At 34.0% G+C, this 22,751-nt stretch overlaps 1 protein-coding gene across 6 annotated transcripts in view; it reads right to left on the minus strand.

The window, feature by feature from the left end:
- LOC112661321 (zona pellucida binding protein) overlaps window positions 1-22,751 on the minus strand; it is an 87,541-nt gene that overhangs the window by 14,465 nt on the left and 50,325 nt on the right. Inside the window, exons 7-10 of one of the 6 annotated variants that reach the window (XR_004806678.2) lie at window positions 22,674-22,706; window positions 21,975-22,152; window positions 6,278-6,345; window positions 752-866 (exon numbers count right to left, since the gene is read on the minus strand). Coding sequence is in view for 4 of the 6 variants with exons in the window: in XM_035701519.2 (XP_035557412.1) it covers window positions 17,630-17,700; window positions 21,975-22,152; window positions 22,674-22,706 (282 nt within the window). In the remaining 2 variants the exon portion in view is untranslated. Of the gene's footprint in view, window positions 1-751; window positions 867-6,277; window positions 6,346-16,423; window positions 17,701-21,974; window positions 22,153-22,673; window positions 22,707-22,751 lie in introns of those variants that run through there. The other 5 variants (XR_004806679.2, XM_035701518.2, XM_035701519.2 and 2 more) reach the window with 5 other exon arrangements.

Consider the following 22,751-nt stretch of genomic DNA (forward strand, 5'->3'; position numbering starts at 1 on the left):
CTAAATGTATAACCTGAAAGTACTAAATGGAAAGCACAAGAGAAAATCTTTGTGAGCTTAGAACACAAAAACACGTAAACCACTGAACAAAAATATTAGTAAGTCGGACTTCAAGATTTTTCTCTGAGAACAAAAAAAGCAGGCTACAGTCTAGGAGAATACATTCATGGCAAATACAGGTCCCCCTCACTATCTGAAAGCAGAATGTGCCACTGAAACATTTGGAGGATGAAATGGTATAAAGCAAAGAAGCACCTACCACTTCACAGAAGTGGAAATCCTCTTGGATGTTCTTCAGTTACCGAAAACCAGTTCTAAGGCAGGTCTTTCATCAAAGCAAAGTGGCATAAAGTGAAACTTAAGATAGTGGGGAAAGCCCGTATATTAGAAAGTGACTTTCGTCTATACTATATTAAGAACTCTTACAACTCAGTAAGACAAAGAATCCACTTAAAAAATGGGAAAGATCTTTGAATAGATACTGGGCAAATCAAATACCAATATCCAATAGGAGCTTGAAAATATCTTTTTAAAAGGAAACTGATAATTAAAACCACAATGAGATACCACTACACACACACAAACACACACAAATGGAATTGCTAAAATGAAAAAGAGTGACCATACTGTGCTTTGGAAAGGATTTAGAATAACTCGAACTTCCCAACTTTGCTGGCAGAACATGAAATTGTAGAGCCTTAAGAAAATAATTTGGCTTTTTTTTTTTTTATAAAGTTAAACATACACTTACCGTATGACCCAGCAATCGCAGTCATAGGTATTTTCCCAGGAGAACTGAAAACATATGTCCACACAAAGACTTGTACAGGAATGTTCATAGCAGCTTTATTTGTAATGGCCTAAAACTGGAAACAACCCAAATGTCCATCATCAGGTGAATGGATAAACAAAATGCGGTATATCCATACAACGGTATATCCATACTCAGCAATAAAGAACAAACTATGAATACGTACAATAATACTGGTGAATCTCAAAATCATTATGCTGAGTGAAAGTAGTCAAACATTATATACTGCATGACTCCACTTACGGAGAGTTATAAAGACGCATGCTAATACATAGTGACACAAAGCCCATCAGTATCTGTTCGGGAATGAATGTGAAAGTAGTATCAATTACAAAAGGGCATAAGCAAAATTCACCATGCAAAGATCCTTTTCTTGATTGTAGTGATAGTTTCATGGATATATGCATGTCCAAGTCAATAAACTGTATAATTTCAAAATGAGAAGTTAATTGTAAATCAAAGTTGAGCCCCAAACAAAGCAAGTTATAGAAGTTAAGGTAAGACAATGTGTATTTAGTCATTACCATGCAAAACAATACTGTCATTATTGACTACTGAAATAAAAAAAAGTTAAAAGTAAAATATCCTGAATTGGGATAAAAAATACCAAATTCTGACAACAGATCTATCTGCGCAGAAAGAAAAGACAATGGACTGTAGAGGCCTGGTTAATAGGAGGCTTCAGCTATTTTGTATTTAAATTGCCTTAAATCTTAGAATATGAAGTGACAATATAAATTTTTTTTTGAACAGATGACATACTTGTTTGCTTGCTGGAATGATATGTGTGGATACTTGTTTACAATATCATTTTCTATATTTCTATATGTTTGAAATATACCATTATAAAAAAGGGATTTATTTCCAAACAGCCATAATAATTCTCTGCCACACACACACCTTCACACCAAAAGCAAAACCAAACAAAAATAAACCTCCAGGTACAGATAGCTTCAATGAAGACTTAAGCACTTGAGGAGACAATTATATAAATTTTACACAAACTATTTAGAAAAAGCAAGAAGAAGGAATGATTGCAATTCATTTTTTAAACAGCAGTGCCCTAATACTAAAATTTTATAAATATTTACAAAACTATAGACCAAAGTCCCTCAAGAATATAGATACAAAAATCCGTAACTGTTAGCATATAAAACCTAGTGATATATAGAAATTATAAATGATGATCACTTGTAGTTTACATTATGTCAGCTTATACAATGTCAGTTCAACATCTGTGCATCCATCAATGCATCATAAATGTGATAACAGATAAAAAATATATGATTATTTCAATAGTGTATAAAAAACATGACAATATTCAACTTCATTCATAATCACAAATAAAAATAAATAGGGTCTGGAAGAAAATTTCCTTCATCAATCAATGGAACCTCTGAAAAGCCTCCAACTAGTATCACATCTAACTGGGAAAGCCTGTGGATCATGACAAGGGGAAGAGGAAAAAGATGCCAACTCTCACCACTTCTCAGCCCTTTTCAGAATGTGACAGTCAAGATTAATGTGGCAATAAAAACAAAGGGGATAGAAACTTTAAACAAAAATGTCATACTGCGTTTATTCTTATGTGACATTATTAGGTAAGAAAAAAATCCTAAAAATAAAAAATAAATTCTCAGTGCAATAACTGTGTCTAGTAAGACCACATTAGACAAGGTCGATATTTTTAGAAGAAAACAGGAAAAATTTTTCATAAATTTGGGATAAGCAGAAATTTATTGGATGAACACAGTATCTGTGAGCCATTCAGAAAAAAATTGAGAAATTTAGTTTTGTCAAAATTAAAATTTCTGTTATTTGAAAGATACCATACAGAAAGTCAAAAGAATACACGCTTTATTTCCAGCATATATGAACCTTTATAAGTGAACGTTGAGAAGAAAAATGACCTGATAAAGGAGTAGAAGAAAATGTTTGAACAATTCACAAAAGAATATGTGTAAGTGCTCAAAGAGAACATTAGAAGATACTTGGTACCATCAATTGTATGGTAACTGTAAATTATACTATAAATGAGATAGTACTACACTCTGAGATGGCTAAAATTTAAAAAGTGGACAATACTAAGACTGCAAGAACGTGAAACAAGTAGAAATCTCATATTTTGCTGGTGGGTATGAAAATCTTTCAATCAATACTCAATAAACTTTGGGAGTTTCTTAACAGGTTAAACATACCTTACCATATTACCCTACACCTTAACTCTCATGTATTATCCAAGAGAAACAAAAATATAGCTCCACACAAAAACTCATACAGAAATGTTCATACAAGCTTTGTTCACAATAGCCAAAACTGGAAACAACCCAAATGCCTTTGAAGAGTTGAATGGATAGTTACATTTAATAAGTAGTTGTAAGTGATAGGAAATGGCATAAGGGAATAATTTGGGGAACAGAAATTTCTGTATGTTCATAGTCATATCAGTTAAATCAATGAATATATACATCAGAACTCACTAAACTGTGAAATTAAAATGTTTACCTTAAAATTAAAATGTGTGCACTTATCAGACATCTTAATGAAGTTGATTAAAAAATATTTTCCCCCAAAAAAAAAAAAAATATTTTCCCAAAGCGCCTAGCTGGCTCAGTTGGTTAAGCATCTTAACTCTTGATTTGGACTCAGATCATGATCTCAGAGTCCTGAGATTGGGCCCCAAATCTCTCTCCACGCTGGGCGTGAAGCCTGCTTAAGAGTCTCTCGTTGCCTCTCCCTGTGCCCCTCCCCATCACTTGCACATGCTCTCTGAAAAACCGCCATATGTATTTGTCCACAAATAAAGTTCCTAATGCAAATGGTTTCATTGGGTGAATTCTATAAAATACTTAAGGAAAAAAATTATTATTACATATATATATGAACATATATATCGCATATACACAAACACATGTAATATATATATGTACTATACATACATACATATATAAAACTTTTCAGAATACAGAGAAAGAACACTGCCAACTTGTTTTTAATGGCCAGAATATCCTTGATTACTAAAACCGAGAAATAAATTATAATAAAATGCGTAATATAAATACAATTCCTTAAAATATTAGTATGTTATATCTAACAATATGTAATGATGAAGTGGAGTTTGTCCAAGGAATGTAAAGTTCAATAAATATTTTTAAAGATTAAATATAGTTCATGCTTTTATTTTAATAAATGCAGAAAAGCAGCTGACAAAATCCAATTCTCATCTATAATAACTCATAAACTAAGAATAAATAGGAATTTCTTAATCTGATAAAGGACAAACCCTACAGCTAGTATCATACTTCAAGGTGAAATACTGCATGTCTTCTTCCTAAGATTAGAAACAAGAAAAGCATATTCTTTCTCATAATTTAAATTAAATATTTATTCAAGGCCCCTGCAAGAGGAAAAGAAGAAATAGGGGGCACAAAGATTGACAGGAATAAGTAATGCTTTATTTGCTAAACTGTATGATTGTTTACATAGCAAATCATAGAGGTCTACAAATTATCTGCTATAACTAAGTTTAGTAGGTCATAGGAAATAAATCCTATATACAAAATAAATTTCCATTTTTTAACAATCAGCAATTGAAAATTAAATTAAAAAGTCCAACTTAACATAGAGTAAAAAATGTGTAAGGCATTCTCACTGAAAATGACAAAATATTGATGAGAAATTTAAGAAGCCCTAAAGGAACCAAGATACCTCTACACTGGTTTCCATAATAGCTATAGCAATTTACATTCCTGCCGATGGTGCACAAGAGTTTCTTTTTTCCACATCTTCACCAATATTTGTGACTATTTTTTGTCTTACTGGTAATAACATATCTCATTGTGGTTTTGATTTTCATTTCCCTGGTGATTTTGAATACCTTTCCATATACCTGTTGGCCATTTGCATGTCTATTCAGGTCATGTGCCTGTTTTTTAATTGGGTTACTTGTTTTTATGCTATTGAATTGTAGGAGTTCCTTATATATTTTGGGTATTAACCCCTTAGCAAATACATGGTTTGCAAATATTTTGTCAAAATATGGAAACAACCTAAATGCCCATCCATGAATAAAAGAATAAAGAAAATGTGATTTATATATACAATGGAATATTGCCCAGCCTTTAAAAAAAAGAAGGAAATTCTGCTCTTCATGTCAATGTGGATGAACGTAGAAGACATTAAGCTAACTGAAATAAAGCAGATATAGCAAGACAAATACTGCATGATTTCACTTGCATGCAGAATCTAAAATAGTCCAACTCAAAGGAGCAGAGAGGAGAATGGTGGTTGTGAGGGGCTGGTAGGCGAAATGAGGAGATATTAATAGCATCAGTTATGTAGGATGAACTAATTTCTAGAGATCAAAATATAGCAATGTAACTATAATTAATAATATTGAATTGCATACTTGAAATTTACTGAAGGGATAGTAAGTGATTCCACCACACACACACACACACACACACACACACACACACACACAAAGTGGTACCTATGAGAGATAATGGGAGGCTGATGGATATGTTAATTAGCTTGATTGTGGTGATGATTTCACAATGTACACATTATTAAAACATCAGGTTGTACATCTTATACAATTTGTCAATAATACCATAATAATGATGAAAAAAATAAAATAGCTCATGAATACAAAGCCACATTCTCTCCAAATCGTAATTCTATCACACTTACTGAAAATGGAAATTGACCAGCTGATTCTAAAATGTAAATGGATATATATAGGACTTTTCCAAAGATGGCAAACACAATATATCCCATCCTATACATTCTTAAATTGTGACCTTGTTGAGCACCAGAGACTGTGTCACCTCCCTCTGAACCTGATTAGACCTCTGTATGGCAAAAGTGACACAAGGTGACTTCTGAGGCTAGTCCTAAAACACACAGCTTTCCACTGTTTTCTTAGGACATGAGCTTTTAGATTCCATCACCACACTCTAATAGTACCCAGTGCTCATGCAGCGCTGGTTTCAGTGCACAGTATTACCATGAGTCAGTATGGAAACCCTCATGAATGATAGGCACATGGCCTTAGTCAACAGAAACTGTTGCAATACAGGGAATAACTAGCCTAGACTGAACTCTGGTTCAGCCTAATAAACCTTAAAAGCAAGATCAGAAATGGTCAAAACAACTTCTCTATGGCAGAACAAAACTAACATAAAAATACAGAAATACAAAAATAATCAACAACAAAAAATATGCATAATGTCTGGCATTCAGTGAAAAATTAACTGTATGACAGGCAAGAAAATATGACTCATAATAAAAAGAATAAATAGAAATAATAAAATAAATAAAAATAATAAAAAGAAAAATAAATTGCCATGACCTATGAACAAACATGTGAGAACTAGGAGAAAAGAACATTAAAACAATTATATAGCAATATTCCAGTAAGTTCAAGACTTAATACATGGAAGATATAAAAAGTGTTTAGATTACCTGCAGGTCAAAACCGAGATGTGTGAGATGAAAATGTACACAGGACAGGCTTAGTAGCCAATATGACGCTGCCAAAGAAAAGACAAGGAAGTGTGAAGAGGCAACAATTGGAACTCCAGTATAAAACACACAGAAAACTTTATGAAGAAATCAATAAAAGCCATGAGAAAATGTCAGTCAAGGTCTAAAGGACAAGGGTCTCTAAAGGAGTCTCTAAAGGAGAAGGGGTACTTAAAAACTATTTCAATAAATAAAGCAAAATAATTTTCCATGCCAAAAATGTCAATTTGAAGAGCACTGGGTATCCACAGATCGAACACACTCAGAGCCAGACTCCCAGCACAAGAATCATGAAGAAACTGAACCAAGGGCCAACATATGCACATTCATACAAGCAGGGACAAAGAGAAACTCTTCAAAGGATGCTCAGAAAGACATCATTGACAACACTGAGATGACAGCACACTTCCCACTGGAAACAATTCAAATTACAAGACACGGCAACACTAGGAAAATGTATAAAGAACAGAAAAACGGTCAACCTAGATTTCTATATCCAGTAAACAAAATAGCTCAAATGAAGAAAATGAAATATTTAAGAAGATGAAGTGTTTTCAACAGCAGAGTCACCCCAGGATAAATAAATAAAGTCCTTCAGGCCATTGGAAATCAACTGCAGATGGACGTGGGTCTATGTGAAGAAGGAACAGCACTGGAAATGGTAATTATATGGGTAAATACAAATACATGAGATTTTCTTATTGTTTACATCCTCATAAAAGATAATCAGCTAATAAAAATAGTTAACAATGTGGTGTGAGATTTGTGATACATGTAAAACTAAAATGGATGTTGGGCCACCTGGGTGGCTCATTGCTTAAGCGTCCAATTCTTGATTTCTCCCTCTCTCTCTCTCTCTCTCTCTCTCTCTCTATATATATATATATATATATATATATGTGTGTGTGTATGTGTGTGTATACATATATACATGTATATGTGTGTGTGTGTGTGTATATACACACACACACACACACACACACACACACACACACAGATTCTATTTCTCTGGTGAAACCCTAAACTGATAAACCATGTCAACACTAATAAAAAGAAATCTTTAATACTTATTTGGCAATGTTAACATTAGACAAACTACTACAGGGGAAAGAGCATTATAAGGAATTACTTTATGGTGATAAGAATATTAATACAAACAGAAGGCTATAATACCTTACCCATTTATGTACCAAAGAGCAGAACTTTCAAAAGAAATGAAAAAAACATTGATAGAACTATAAAGAGAAATAGACAATCCATTTACTAAGACAGGTAAATACCTCTCTCTAAATAACTAATAGACAGAAAATGAATAAGGATATAGGAAATTCGGGCAGCCTGAGTGGCTCAGCGGTTTAGCACCACCTTCAGCCCAGGGCATGATCCTGAGACCCGGGATCAAGTCCCACATCGGGCTCCCTGCATGGACCCTGCTCCTCCCTCTGCCTGTGTCTCTGCCTCTCTCTTTCTCACTCTACTCTGTCTCTCTCATAAATAAATAAAATAAATAAATGAAATCTTTAAAAAAAAAAAGGATATAGGAAATTCAAATAACATCAACAACCAAACTGACCTATTTGATATTTAGAGAACATTCTACCCAATGAAAGAAAAATACATATTCTTCTGAAGTATAAATGGTTCATTTACCAAAATATACCATTTGCTGGGCCATAAAACATGTCAATAAACCTAAAAAGTATTCAAATCATGTAAAGTATGCTCTCTAACAACAACTGAATTAAATTAGGATTCAATAGAAGAAAGACTTCTGGAAATTCCCATAACATTTAGAAATTAAATACACTTCTAAGTAACTGATTGCTGGAAGGAGAATCAAAAGAGAAATGAACATTTTGACATAAATAAAGATGAAAACACAACATGTGAAAATCCGTGAGGTGCCACTAAAGGAATACTAGGGTATTAAAGGATACAAATTATCAAAATGCTGCCCCCCAAAAGATAACCTGAATAGCCTTCTGTATTCAAAAAATTGCATTTTTAGCAAAAAACAGAAGACAAAAAAAATATTGCCTAACAAAACAAAATAAAAGGTGTACTATGGTTTTGCCTTGTTATTTACAGTAAAATGCAGGAGAAAAGAGATCAATTGAAGATTGTACTGAGAAGCAAAATAGAGTCAGCACCTGAAGATTTGAAAGGTTCTTGGCCTATCCACCTTGCAAAAGATGCTAAAACTGGGGAATTCACTTGCTGAAAAGCAAGCTCTGGAGAGAATGATGGTATGGCTAGATAAACTTTTGCCACTGAAATTAGGTCTGTGACTCATAGATCCACTCAACTATCCTAGAAGAAATCTGGAATCGATACATAGCTATTCTGGAAAGATCTGGGTCTCCACAAAACCTGTCTGTCTTGATGAATGGTGTGAATACCCAGGACATACACAGAAGATCTGCCAGTTTTTGAGAATGTTTCACAGCAGAAACATGGCTAACTTGGACTAAAGGGGATACAGACAAGATAAAATTAAAGAGGTCTGTTAGATTTCCAAATGTTTACAACAAGCAGGAAATGGCTGGCATTATTATCTTCAAACACATGCTACCCTTCAATAAAAAAGAATGACTGACATGAATGTGTCCCCTGCCCAGAGGCTGACCCAGCAAAGCCACAGGCCTGGAATCTGGGACAATGGAGACTCCACGGAGTTAGCACCTCTGTGAGTCCCATGGGAAGAGGACGGAGCTACACAGGTCTATTCCAAAGCCCTGAAATTTAATAGAATTTTCCCTCCTGAGTTTCAAACTTGTTGACCCCTTTCTGCCAGTTTCTCCCTTTTCAAAATAGTAATGTCTACCTTATGCCTATCCCACCATTTTATTTTGGAAGTATATAATTTTTTTTCTAAGTTCAAATGTCCACAGAAGAGAGAAATGTTACCCCAAGATGAATTAATTATGCCTGGAGTTACAACCATACATAATTTGGGTGACTTATATAATGATAATTTGGAATTTTTGAACTAATATTTAGATGAGATTTTAGACATACAGTTGATGTAATCGTATGAAATTTTAGAGGATGTTGGGACAGGGGGAATGTATCTCAAAGTGGTATAGTCAGAAATATTTGAGGGCTAAAAGGCAGATTGTAGTGTGTTCAATTATGTCCCTCAAAAGGATACTGTCTACATCTCACCTCTTAATACCTTTGAAACTGATAAAAACACTATACTTAAGTGAATAATACAGCATATTACAGTATACTTAAATCCAACCATAGATTAAATGGATTAAAAGACACTGTCGAAAAAGGATTAAAACTTGAAGACTTAGTTATAATTCCTTATAGAAGAGACACACATTAATTACTTCAATGAAAAGGTTAGGGCCCCTGGGTGGCTCAGTCAGGTAAGCGTCTGACTCTTGGTTTTGGCTCAGGTTATCGTCTCAGGGTCATGAGATCAAGCTCTGAGCTGGGCTCCATCTCCATATCTGCTTGAGATTCTCTCATCCTCTGCCTGTCCCCCTGCTCATTCTCTCTTTCTCTCTCTAAAAAACAAACAAAAAAACAAAAACAAACAAAAAACTCAAAATGAAGTGAAAAGTCTAGAAAAAAATCACACAAATAAAAATCTGGAGTAGTTTTATTAATGTCAGAAATTATTTTTAAAAATCAGTATTTGAGAATTTTAACTATTTTATCTTGGTAAATGACAACAAAGATTCACAGAAAACAAAAAATCCATGTGAATATAAGATATATTAACAAACATACAGTATCAAATACATGGACATAACTGGTATTTATAAATCAATACACTCAATCACTGCAGGATATACATGTTTCCAATAAAATAACTATAAATATATGGATTAAATTAACACAGAGTATGTTAATTCACTACCGTAGATTAAATCAGTACCAAATTAAATTTTGAAAATCTCCAAATATTCAAGAAGCATATTTTTTTTTTTGAGGAGGGAAAAAAGAATAAAAGGGAAAAGTATTCTTTGGCAGTTGAGTAGAGATGTGGAAAAGGAGCAAAGGGGGAAAAAATTAAGATCCTTAAAAATATTTAAGAAAGAACCAGAGCAACAGCTGTCCTTCCTGTCAGGGTGACCCCATGCCCCAAGCCCACCATCCATGCACCACCTCAACTCCACCTGTCCCTGCGCAAAGCACATCAGAACTCCTGGTCTACATTCCACCTTAACTCCAGCCACCCAATCAGGGCACCTCTGGCATAGAACAACACAGGACGCCCACTTCAGCATCATCTATCCTGCAAGGGTGCCCTTCGTATACAGAGCCCCAGGACCCACTGGCTTCCATACACTTCAGGTGTCCTGACAGGGTATTCTCTGCATGGAGAGCCCTAAGACCACCTGACCCACACCAACTTCAGCTCTAGTCACCACACCATAGCACCCCCAGCCATGCCAGCCACAGTCAGCAGGTACACACACAACCCAAAGAGGGAATGACCATACACAAGACCATTCTTTCAAGTTTAGGAGAAGTACCTGTTCCACCTAATTCCCAGAAACACAAAAAGTCAAGCAAAATGAGAGGATGAGAATTTACTCTAAAAAGAAAGAAAAAGACAAATCTTCAGGGAAAAAAACAATGAAACAGAGATAAGAAGTATGCCTGGTAAAAAATTTACAGTAATGATCATAAAGATGGGTTGGAGAGAAGAGTATAAGAACTCAGTGAAAACGTCAACAAAAAGAAAATATAACAAAGAATCTAACAGAGTTGAGAAATACAATAACTGAAATGTGGGGCACCTGGGTAGTTCAGTCAGAGAATACACTTTAAAAAAGAATACAATAACTGAAATGAAAAATATACTGGAGGGAATCAGCAGAGTAGCAGATGCAGACAAATCAGCAATTTGGAAGATAGGGTAACTGGAAAGCACCCAAGCTGAACAGGGAAAAAAAAAAAAAAAAAGGTTTTTAAAAAATGAGGATAGGTTAGAAGATCTCTTGAAACAATATCCAGTGAACAAACTTGCATTACAAGGGGCCCAGGAGGCGAAGATAAAGAGATAGAGGAGAAAACACATTTGAAGAAATAATAGATGAAAACTTCCCTAACCTGGGGAAGGAAAGAGACACCTGGGTTCAGGAACTACTGAGCTCTCCCTACAAGATGAATCCAAGGAAATCCACACTATGACACATAATAATTAACATGGCAAAGATTAAAGACAAAGAGAATTTTAAAAGCAGCAAGAGAGAAGCAGATAATTAGGTACAAGGGAAACCCCATAAAACCTCCAGTTGATTTTTCAGCAGAAACTTTGCAGGCCAGAAGAGAGTGGCATGATATATTCAAAGTGGTGAAAGGGAAAAACCTGACTCTGTAATGAAACCTCTATAAAAACCTATGAGAACAACTTTTTGATCTTTTTCTTTTACGAGCTTCCACACTTGTGTACTCAGAATGCTTTCTTGTGTTACTAAGGTAGGCTGCAAGGTCAACATGGACAGAAGCTTCTTTTTCTTCAGGTCCTCATCCTATATATCTTTTCATCTGGCTGCTGATTCAGATCTTTTGTCACATTCTTTAATAAATTAATAAACATAAAATAATAGTTGTCCCTGAGTTCTGTGAGCTACTCTAGTATATTAATCAAACCTAAGGAAGTTGTTGGAACCTCCAATCTACAGCCGGTTGATGAGAAGCCCAGGTTAACAGCATGGGGCTTACGACTGATGCCCAAAGTTGCAGAGGGGAGGCTGGGAACAGACTTGTAGACTATACATTATAATATTCCAATGCCCAATTAAAAAAGAAAAAAAAAACATGCAAGAAACAAACACACAAAAAAACCATGTGCCCTCAAAGGAACATCATAAACTGATAGAAGTCATTCTTGAGGGAAGCCTAGAATTCAGACTTACTAGAAAAAAGACTTTAAAAAACTATCTTATGTTTAAAAAGCTTAAAAGATTACAAAGAACAAAAGACAGAGGAAGATGGTATATGAGAAAAAACATGAATAACAATAAAAAATATAAATCATAAAAAGGAAACAAATTTTGTAGCTGAAACACAGTAAGTGAAATAAAAACTGATTAGAGGAGTTGAACAGCAGATATAAGTACATATAAGAAAGAATCAGTGAATCTGAAGATAGGACAATTGAAATTATCAAGTCCAAGTTATAGAAAGAAAAATAAAGAAAAATGAATAGAATCAGAAGGACTTGCAGGAGACCTGGAAGTTGAAATTATGGGAATCCCAGAAGGAGAAGGGAAAGACAATAAAATAATGGTAAAAAACTTAAAGAAATGCATCAATTTACAAATGAAAGAACTTAACAAATCCAAGTAGAACAAACTCAAGAGACCCATGCTGACACACATTAAAACCAAACTGTTGAAAGGTAACAGTATAGAAAATTATTGAAAGAACCAATACATAAGCTACTCATCATGTACATGAGATCCTACATAAGACTATCAGCTAATTTATCAGGAGAAATCTTGTAGGGCAGAAGAAAGTCACATGATATACTTAAAGAGCTAAAAGGAAAAAAAATTACCTGAAAATTCTGTATCTGGTAATTATGCCCCTCAAAAATGAGGGAGAAATTAAGCTATTTCCAGAGAAAGAAAAGCTGAGGGAGTTCATTATCACTATACTTGCCCTATAAGAAATGCTAACGGGAGTCCTGGTAGAAATGAAAGAATGCTAGAAAAATAACTCAAAGCCAGGTGACAATATAAAGATCTTTGGTAAAGGTAAATACATGAGGAGTATAAATGTAGGTATTATTATAATTATTTTTATTTATAATCACTTTTTTTTTATTTTCCAAAGGATTTAGGAGGTGAATGCATAAAAATAATTATATATCTCTGTTTGGGGTATACAGTATTAAAGATACAATTTAGGACACAAATAATTTAAAGGGGGTGTACAGCTTTTATATTTGAATAAATTTAAGTTGGTATCAGTTAAAATTAGACTGTCATAAAATTAGGTTGTCATATGTCATCCCTGTTGTAATCAGAGAGTATGCTATACATACAAAGGAAATAAGGGAATCAAAAAGTGTCACCATAATAAATCAACTTAACAGAAAAGAAGGCATGAATGGAAGAGATAAGGTACAAAAAAAGTTTTAAGAAATACAGGAAACATGTATCAAAAAAAAAAAAAACCTCTGAAGCCCCTCCTTATAAGTAATAACTTTAAATGTAAGTAAATTAACCTCTTTAATAAAAAGATAGATACTGGCAGAGCAGATAAAAAATTATGTGACATGTTATCCACAAGAGACTCAAATAGATCTAAGATGCAGATAGGCTGAAAGTGGAAAAAAAAAAAAACAGAAAAAGTTACTATATGCAAATAACCAAGTGAAAGTTGGGGTGGATATCCTAATATCAGACAAAATGGACAAACAAAAATTGTTACAAAATAAAAAGATGAGACATTACATATTGATGAAGGAAAATGTCAGTTCATCATAAAGACACAATTATAAACATACGTGCACTGCACCTAATAAAATAGTCCCAAAATATTAAAGCAAAATGACAGAATTGAATGGAAAAAGAGTTATACAAAATAACGACTTGAGAACCCCACTTTTAATAGTAACAACCAAACAAAAAATCAATACAGGGCTTGAACAAAACTATAAACCAATAGGACTCAAGAGCCATACATAGAAGCCTGCATCAAAGTAGCTAAATACATATTTTTATCAAATGTACACAGGACATTCTCCACTACAGACTACATTGCTGGGTGACAAAAAAAGAAGTTAATAAATTTTAAAAGATTGAAATCAATGAAGTATCTTTTCTGATCCCAACAGAATGAAGCTAAAAATAAGTAAATTAAGAACACTAGAAAATTCACAAATACCTGGAAATCAAACAGTATATTATTAATCAATGTATCAACTAATAAACACAAAGAAAATAAATACTATGAGATAAATAATAATGAAAACACAATATACCAAAAAGCTTATAGGGTGCAGCAAAATGAGTGCTAAGTGTGTTTATAATTCTAAACACATACATAAAAAAAGCAGCAGGATCTCAAATTAATAAACTCATTTAGCTTAAGGAACTAGGAAAAGTGGAACAAACTGAGCACAAAGCCAGCAGAATGAAGGAAATAATAAAGATGAAAGGTGAGGTAAATACATATATTATATATGTATACATATAATATATACAATAGAGAAATATCAACAAAAAAAAGTTGGTTCTTTTGAAAAGATGTGCAAAGTTGACCACTTCAGGTAGACTAAGATTAAATGAGAGAAGACTCAAGACACTAAAATCACAGTATTAGGGAATGCAGGAACATTACCACTGATTTTACACATTATATAAACTATATTATGAGTAACTGTATACCAATAAACCGAATAACCTAGATGAAACAGGCAAATTTCTAGAAGCACACATCCACTAAAAATGACACATAAATAAAAAATCCGAATATACATGTGACTATTAATATAGTGGGATCAGGGGGATCCCTGGGTGGCTCAGTGGTTTGGCGCCTGCCTTCAGCCCAGGGCATGATCCTGGAGACCCAGGGTGAAGTCCCACGTCAGGCTCCCTGCATGGAGCCTGCTTCTCCCTCTGCTTGTGTCTCTGCCAATCTCTTTCTGTGTGTCTCTCATGAATAAATAAATAAAATCTTAAAAAAAAAAAAAAAGATAGTGGATCGGTAATCAAAAACTTGCCCAGAAGGAATAGCCTAGCCTAGGATCATATGGCTTCACTGGTGAATTCTACCAAATTCAAAAAGTAACACAAAATTTTTTTTTCAAACTCATCCACAGTTTGTAGATGAGGGAAAACCTCCTAAATCTAATAAGGCTAGAATTACCCAGACGAAGACACTATAAGAAAAATATAGTTCAATATCCCTTATGAGTATAGATGCAAAAATCCTCAACAAAATAAAAGCAACCAAATTCAGCAACTTATTAAAGGATCATACACATGGCCAAGTTGGTTTTATTCCCAGAATGCAAGAATGACTCAACATATGAAAACTTGACCAATGTAATAATACACATTAGCAGAATAAAGGGAGAAAATAACCCAACACATGCTCATCTCAACAGATACAGAAAAACCATTTTCCCAATGTTGACACACATTCATGGCAAAGATAATCAACTATGGATAGAAGAAGAGTTCCTAACCATGTTGAAGGCCATATGTGAAAAACTCTTGGGTAACACCATGTTCAACAATGAAAGACTGAAGCTTCCCCAAGATCAAAATCAACAGAGACATCCACATTTGCCATTTATATTCAACATATAAATATGTATAATCTGATATGAAAAAGAAAAGCAAAGGAATCCAACTGAAACTGAAGAAGAAAATTATTTCTGTTCACAGGTGACATAATCTTATGACTCTAAAAAAAATTCCTAAGAATCTAATAAATTTAGCAAAGTTGCACATTAATACAAACAGTTGCATTTCTATAAATTAGCAATGAACAATTCAAGAGGAAATTTAAAAATAATTTACAATAGCATCAGAAAATATTCAGAAATAAATTTAAGTAAGGAGGTAGAAGACCTGTACACTGACAATTACACAACACTGCTGAAAGAAATCAAGTTAGATGTAAATAATAGGAAAGATATCTGTATTATTGGATTAGATGACTTAATACCATTAAGATAAAAATAGTAATACTACCCAAAGCAACCTATAGATTCAATGCAATCCCTATCAGATAAAATCCCAATTGCGTTTTCTCTCTGCCAAGAAAACTCAGTTCACAGATCTCTGCCATGACCTGCTTCTTATCACACAGGGCTCGACTCAAGAGTCACTTTTTGGGTGAAGTCTTCCTTGCAATCCAATTAAGGGAGGATTTTAGTGACATGAGGGACACAGGCCTTACTTTCAATGGCTTTGGGAAACAAACAAAGGTTGCAGAAGGGCAGGAGGGTGAGGGGATGGAGTGAACTGGGTGACGAGCACTAAGGAGGGCACCTGATGGGATAAGCACTGGGTGTTACACTCTATGTTGGCAAACTGAATTTAAATAAAAAGTTAAAAAATAAATAAATAAATAAATAAATAAATAGTTAAAAATAATAAAAAAATTAAAGTCCACTTTTTATTGTTCAGGAAGTGATGCTCAGAGTCCAATAAAAGTAGTTCCAACAAGTCTAATTACACCTCTATTGTGAGAAAGGTTAAGATAGGATGAACATCTTAATCTGAAATAAAATATACCAAAAATATCCGAGTCAAAATGCTCACTTTTTAAAAATCAGTTATCACATCCCTGTAAATTCATACAAGGAAATAACTCAAAAAATAAAAGCTAAATGTAATTGTAAATCACCTTTATTACAGTAGTAAAAATAGGAAATAATCTAAAGGTCAACATAAACAAAATGCTGAAAAATAATTTTTAGTTAGCCATTTTAAATAAATAAAACTAGTATGAAGGCAGCAGAGTAAAACAGAACTATGTTTATAACTGAATGGTTAACAGATAATAAGTCATAATAATCTCATTACCATTGAACAAAACACTTCTAATAGCTCCATTAAAATTATAAATTTATGAAGACAAAGATCAAGTGACACTAAACAGAAACGATAAGTTGGAACTATTAGAGGAAACACACAATTTTTTTTCCTTCACCTCTAACAATGGTGTTCAAGCTTCGGGGGAAAACTTAATATTTTTTCACATTTTATTATGAAATATAACCCATGGAGAGAGAAAAAAAGACATAACTGCACAACATGATGAAACCTGTCCAGAAACAGTGTAAGCCATCACATAGAAATCTGGCTTCCCCCCCAAATTCCTCCTCTGCCCCCTTCAGTCACGCTCCCTCCGTTCCTGCAGACGCCAGCACTCTTCTGTTGGGTGTACTAATTTCCTTGGATTGCATGAGAGTTTGGGCACTCACAAATGAATCTCTAAAACAGAGGTTAGCCCTGCCTGTTACGTGGATTCTGCGGCGGTCAGCTTCTTTCCCAGACCATGTTTATAAAATGGATCCACAGGATTGTGATCCCCGCTCATTCACCATCACTCCTGTAAAGCATTCCATTGTAGGAACAGATCACTGTTTATTCATACGTTTTACCATTAGTGGACATTTGGGCTGTCTCTGGTTTGGGGCTATTAGGAAACAGGCTGGGATGAAACTTCCTTCCATAAGAGCTGAATGCGAGTCACAGTGTGTGCACCGCAGTCACCGCCCCGCCACGCTGTGTTCCAAAGTGGCAGGACGTCCCCTGAGGCAGGCAGGCTGTGGGGCTCCGCACCCTCTCCAGCACCTAGTCAGTCAGGGCTGCTCACATCTGCCCATCTCAGAGTTGTGCAGTAGGATCTCATTCTGCCTTTACATTTCCCTGATGACAGAAAGTTTGAATATATTTTCAGGTATCCATTGATCATGTGGAATTACTCTTTTGTGAAGTACACTCGTTCAAATCTTTTCCCATTTTTAAAAATTGTTTTGACTTTTTTAATTTACATGTTCTGAGTACTAATCTTTTGTTGGTTATATCCACTACAAGTTTCTCATTTTGTGGATTATCTTTTCTCTCTCTGCACTGTCTTGATAAACAGAAATACTTAATTTAGTAGAAAAAATTATCACTCATTTTTTATTTAACTTAGGATTTTTGTGTTTTGGAAAATCTTTTTTTTAACATAAAGATATGATGATAATTTCCTACATGATATTCTAAAATATTTATAGTTTTTCTTCATGTATTTACATCTATAATACATCTGGAGGTGATTTTTTGACTGGGTCCAATTTCATTGTTCTTCTATATGGCTTGGCATTACCTCTCTGACAATTTTTGTTTTATGTATTTAAAACATATGTTATTTACTAAGTAATCACAAATTTAGCAGTATTTTATTATTATATCTACTTTGGTAGATTTATCCTTTTATCATCATGTAATGCTGTGTATGTGGTGAGACTTCTTGCCTTTGTGTTTTGTCAATATCAGCTTATTTTTTGGTTTTGGATTTAAAATTAAAACAAAGGTTGAGGGTTGCATGTCTTAGCAGAATAAATTTCAGAATCCAAAACATCTTATTAAAAACAACTGTACCTATTAAACAATTCACTTTCACTACATGAAGAACAAAGGTATACAGGACTTTATTAATAAAATTACTTTATTAATAAAATCATCTCAAGATGTTTGAATACTCTAACCTGTAATCTAATTACTTCTGACTGCTCACACAGACACTATATCACTATCAAAGAGCTCCTTGCTTGAGTCTTCCTAGAATTCCCAAAAGTGAATGTATAACAGCAAATCTTATGTATAAAGAAGGCAACAGAAATTAATGATATTGCATAAACTACTATTGAACTATACATTGGATTTGCAAGAGTCAGTGAAAAGTAATGTTTCCCAGTAGAAGGAAAGTTCTCTTACCTAGATACTGCCTTTCCAAGGCTACTACCCAAGCACTTCCCCCAAGGTATTACCACACCAAAGCTAAGGGTACGGTAAGCATTTTACCAGGTATTGCCATGCCAATGCTGATACCCAGGAATCTCAAACTTCTACTTGTTTCAGCATCACCTAAAATGCCTATGACAGATGCAGATGTCTGCTTCACATACCTTGACTTATTTTTGAGAAAATCTTTAGGTAATTTTGATACACATCAGATTTTTAAAACCACTACCATAGTTTAAAGTGGAAAAAAAAGAAGGTGAAGTGGGATATTATGTCAAAAAATGTTATTTAACATACACGTGTTTTTCTGAGGTGATAAGAATAAAATGGAGAAAGATAAAAACAAGACATACGGAGTTTTACAGAAATAACAAAAACTATAGAAATTACCAAGAAAATCCTATTTCAGAATCTTTGTTTTAAAAAAATTTTATCAGAATACTCTAGCTGGTCTTTGGTTGTATTATCTTTGCAATATAATTTATGAAATTATGAGACATCTATAATTCCCAATTTAATTAGAATCCTTTTCAGTGCCAAAATGATTGACAAATCATGCATATAATAAATGCTAAATGTAAAACTAGAGAAGTAATTTAGAGTGAAAATTAATTTTAAATGCTAAGCAAATGAGAAATGAGGATGAGAACACAGGTGAAAATGTTAAGTCTCCACTAGTTAATATACAGTGTTCACCTGTCATCTATAAGTAAAACTCGCAGAAGACATCCAAAAGAGAAGAAAACACCACTGCTCACTTCACCAACTGCTAAAAAAGTATGTAATTTTGTCTCATGTAACAAACATTCATGCCCCAATCAATCTTCTTTGTTAAACATAAACTTGAAACATACAAGGTTTTATTTGCTGCTATCTAGTATTACATTTTATACTCAAAAGGATTTTAAGCTCATTTAAAATGTTAATTTTGTCTTACAACTAGTGTTATATTTTATACTGCCTTCCAAATCAAAGAATGATTTATTTTTTTTTAATTTTTATTTATTTATGATAGTCTCACAGAGAGAGAGAGAGAGAGGCAGAGACACAGGCAGAGGGAGAAGCAGGCTCCATGCACCGGGAGCCCGACGTGGGACTCGATCCCGGGTCTCCAGGATCGCGCCCTGGGCCAAAGGCAGGCGCCAAACCGCTGCGCCACCCAGGGATCCCTCAAAGAATGATTTAAATGTCCTTTTGGGTAGTATATGCTCTTCAAAAATTTTGATGGCTTCATGTAAAATAGACAAAAACCACCATATATGACAGACACGTTAGACTGTGCTCCATTCAGAAAGCAAGCTCAGTCCTGCTTCATTTGTCTGACAGATGATAACAGTATAAAGGTTAATTCTAAATTAAAATATTTACTGTATGATGGCATGAGATGAAATTTAGCAAATCACTAGTTAATAAGTATACTGGGCAATGATAATGATCCCATAAAATTTTTAAAAAACATTGTATTTCTCGCCTCTATTCAAAGATGTGACTCATGCTAGCACGCTAAAGTTGAACTCTTCCACTGTGCTCTGTAAGCCCCGCCAAGGCCACAGCTCCTGTGCCACCAGTCCTCTCACCCGGTTACACAGAACTCCCCCAGAAATCTGCTGCTTCTTCCAGCTCTAGCTTGGAGAGTAAATGCTACCGCTGCATCTTCAAAGCCCCTCCAGTCTCACATCCTCCTGAAGGCAGGTGGTATCTCCATCACACCCCACCCACCTTTATCTCAGTCTCCTCCGTTATCTCCTCACTCTCTTCCCTCCTGCTTTTGTTCCCTAACTATTCCACAGATGTATCTCCCGTGTCTCTAAACTCTGTGGACAGAGGCCATATTTCTGGGAAAGCAAAATAGTAGGGAGAAAAATTTTTGAGATTTTTAAGTTTCACTACATACCCCCCATGGGGTCTGTTGTCAGGAATAAAATAACTGCTTAATGAACTGGATCAAACAGTACAACGTTTAACAAACCGAATGTTATAATTATGTGGTAAAATGAGGGAATCTGACAGCTACATTATTATCCAAATTTTATAAATGCAAAAAATTTTAGTAGTAAAAATTTTTGTGCTTCTCACGGGTTCAGTTCTATTATTTCACTTGAAAGAGCTATGTTTAATTATTCCAAAATCCTTGGAATTCATGAGATGCAAACATTTAAACTTTTTCATTTATCTTAGGTCTTTATTAAGGGAAAATATAAATGCATTTACTAGACAGCTAAACTATCAGGTTCTGGTTTCACTGTTTGGTTTTCCAGGCTTTCTTCATCATTTCTGTGATAAAGTGATATACATAATCACAGATCATCAAAACAGCTACAAAGCTGGCATATGTTATAGTGTTTTGTTTGTGAAATCCGTGTCCTATTTCCTAAGATAACTTTCCAAGTACATTTTGTCAACTTCATATCCTTTAAGGAAAACTAAGCCAGAAAAAAAAAAAAAAAACTAAAAGTAAAATCTAGCAGATTAAATACACAAAGCAAAAGGAACATTTAGTGCTCTATTATAGGAAAAAGATTTTGATCTGACTCGAGCTCGCAGAAAAGAGAAAAAAAGAGAGAAGACCAAATGATAATGGTACTAATTTATTGATGTTGATATATGCAAGCCTTTTAAAACTGAAGATTAACTGCCTCACTCAACTTTTGAATATAAAAATTTGAAAATGTGGAATCCATGAATTAACTCATCCTAAATAGCCTCTGTAGAACTTTCTTCAATAATAAGAAAAAGACAGATGAAAGCCAGAGAGTGGCTCATTAGAGCTAGGATCAAGTCAGAAAAAAACAACTAGTAATAAAACACTCCACATACTTAAATTTTAAAAAAGGTAAAAATATACCTAGTCTAGACTACACAAATGTAAACGCAACCATAACTGATTCCAAACAATATGTCACTCAGCTCCTGTTAGGGTAAGTAGCTCTGACTCTATTCTTTGCTTTTCCTTCCAGGCCACTGCCTAACACTTCCAACCAACCCCTTTAGCATAAATATTAATACAAAGGCTGAAATTAAGCCAGCTTTTCTTCTTTCAGATCTTCAGATTCACATAGTCTTTTCAAATACTGCTTCGAATGAGCTAAAGAAATATCTATATGACAGTAAGAATAAATAATAGGCATTCGTTTAGGCATTATAAAGTGAGTTCATAAGTATAAACCATGAAATTATAGTTCATTACATACCACAGCATTCAGGACATCTTGGATGTTTCAGGGTATTCATTCCATACCCTGGAAAGCAGCGATTAATCCAAACCATTTGGAGAGTACCTTCAATATAGTATATTTCAGGCAATGGCTCTGAACGTCTGCCTAGAACTTCTACTTGTTGATTAAAAAATCTCTCTATAAGATTTTTAGCCTAAAATTGAAATACAACATGAGAAAATTATCAGAAATAAATGTAATTTTAGAACAAATAAGGGTGCTTATGTACTTAGAAGCACTGAAAACAAATTCTTGAGGTCCTTTATCCTATATTCATAGGACATAAATAACACATGTGAAAATTAAAAGATGTCACCTATAAACATCAAATTTCCAAATGTACTTCAAATACAACACAAAGAAATCATTCAGATATATAACCAACATTTTGGTCTCTTTAGATTTTGAATAATATATGGATGGGCATATGAGAAAAATCAAAACAGCTTTTTGAAATGAAACCTCTCCAAGAAATGTACTCCAACAATTAATGTGATTTTTAAAAAACATGTACTTTAAGTATCTTTAAAAAGCATACATACCCTTTCAAAAGAAATACCCTCTGTTCTTTCCACAAAGAGAAATTAGGTTTAAAAACAGGAAATACAGCAAATGTTAAAATTTCCAAAATTAAATTTATAAAATAATTATGGCATCACTCTGATCTATAATTACCTTTATGCTTGTAATAATTATTCTGGGCTGAACCTGAAAATTAACAAGAGGCTTATGATTTTCAGTGTTAAAGCATGA

The sequence above is a fragment of the Canis lupus genome, chromosome 18 (assembly GCF_003254725.2).
Source record: "Canis lupus dingo isolate Sandy chromosome 18, ASM325472v2, whole genome shotgun sequence".
Taxonomy (NCBI): Eukaryota; Metazoa; Chordata; class Mammalia; order Carnivora; family Canidae; genus Canis; species Canis lupus.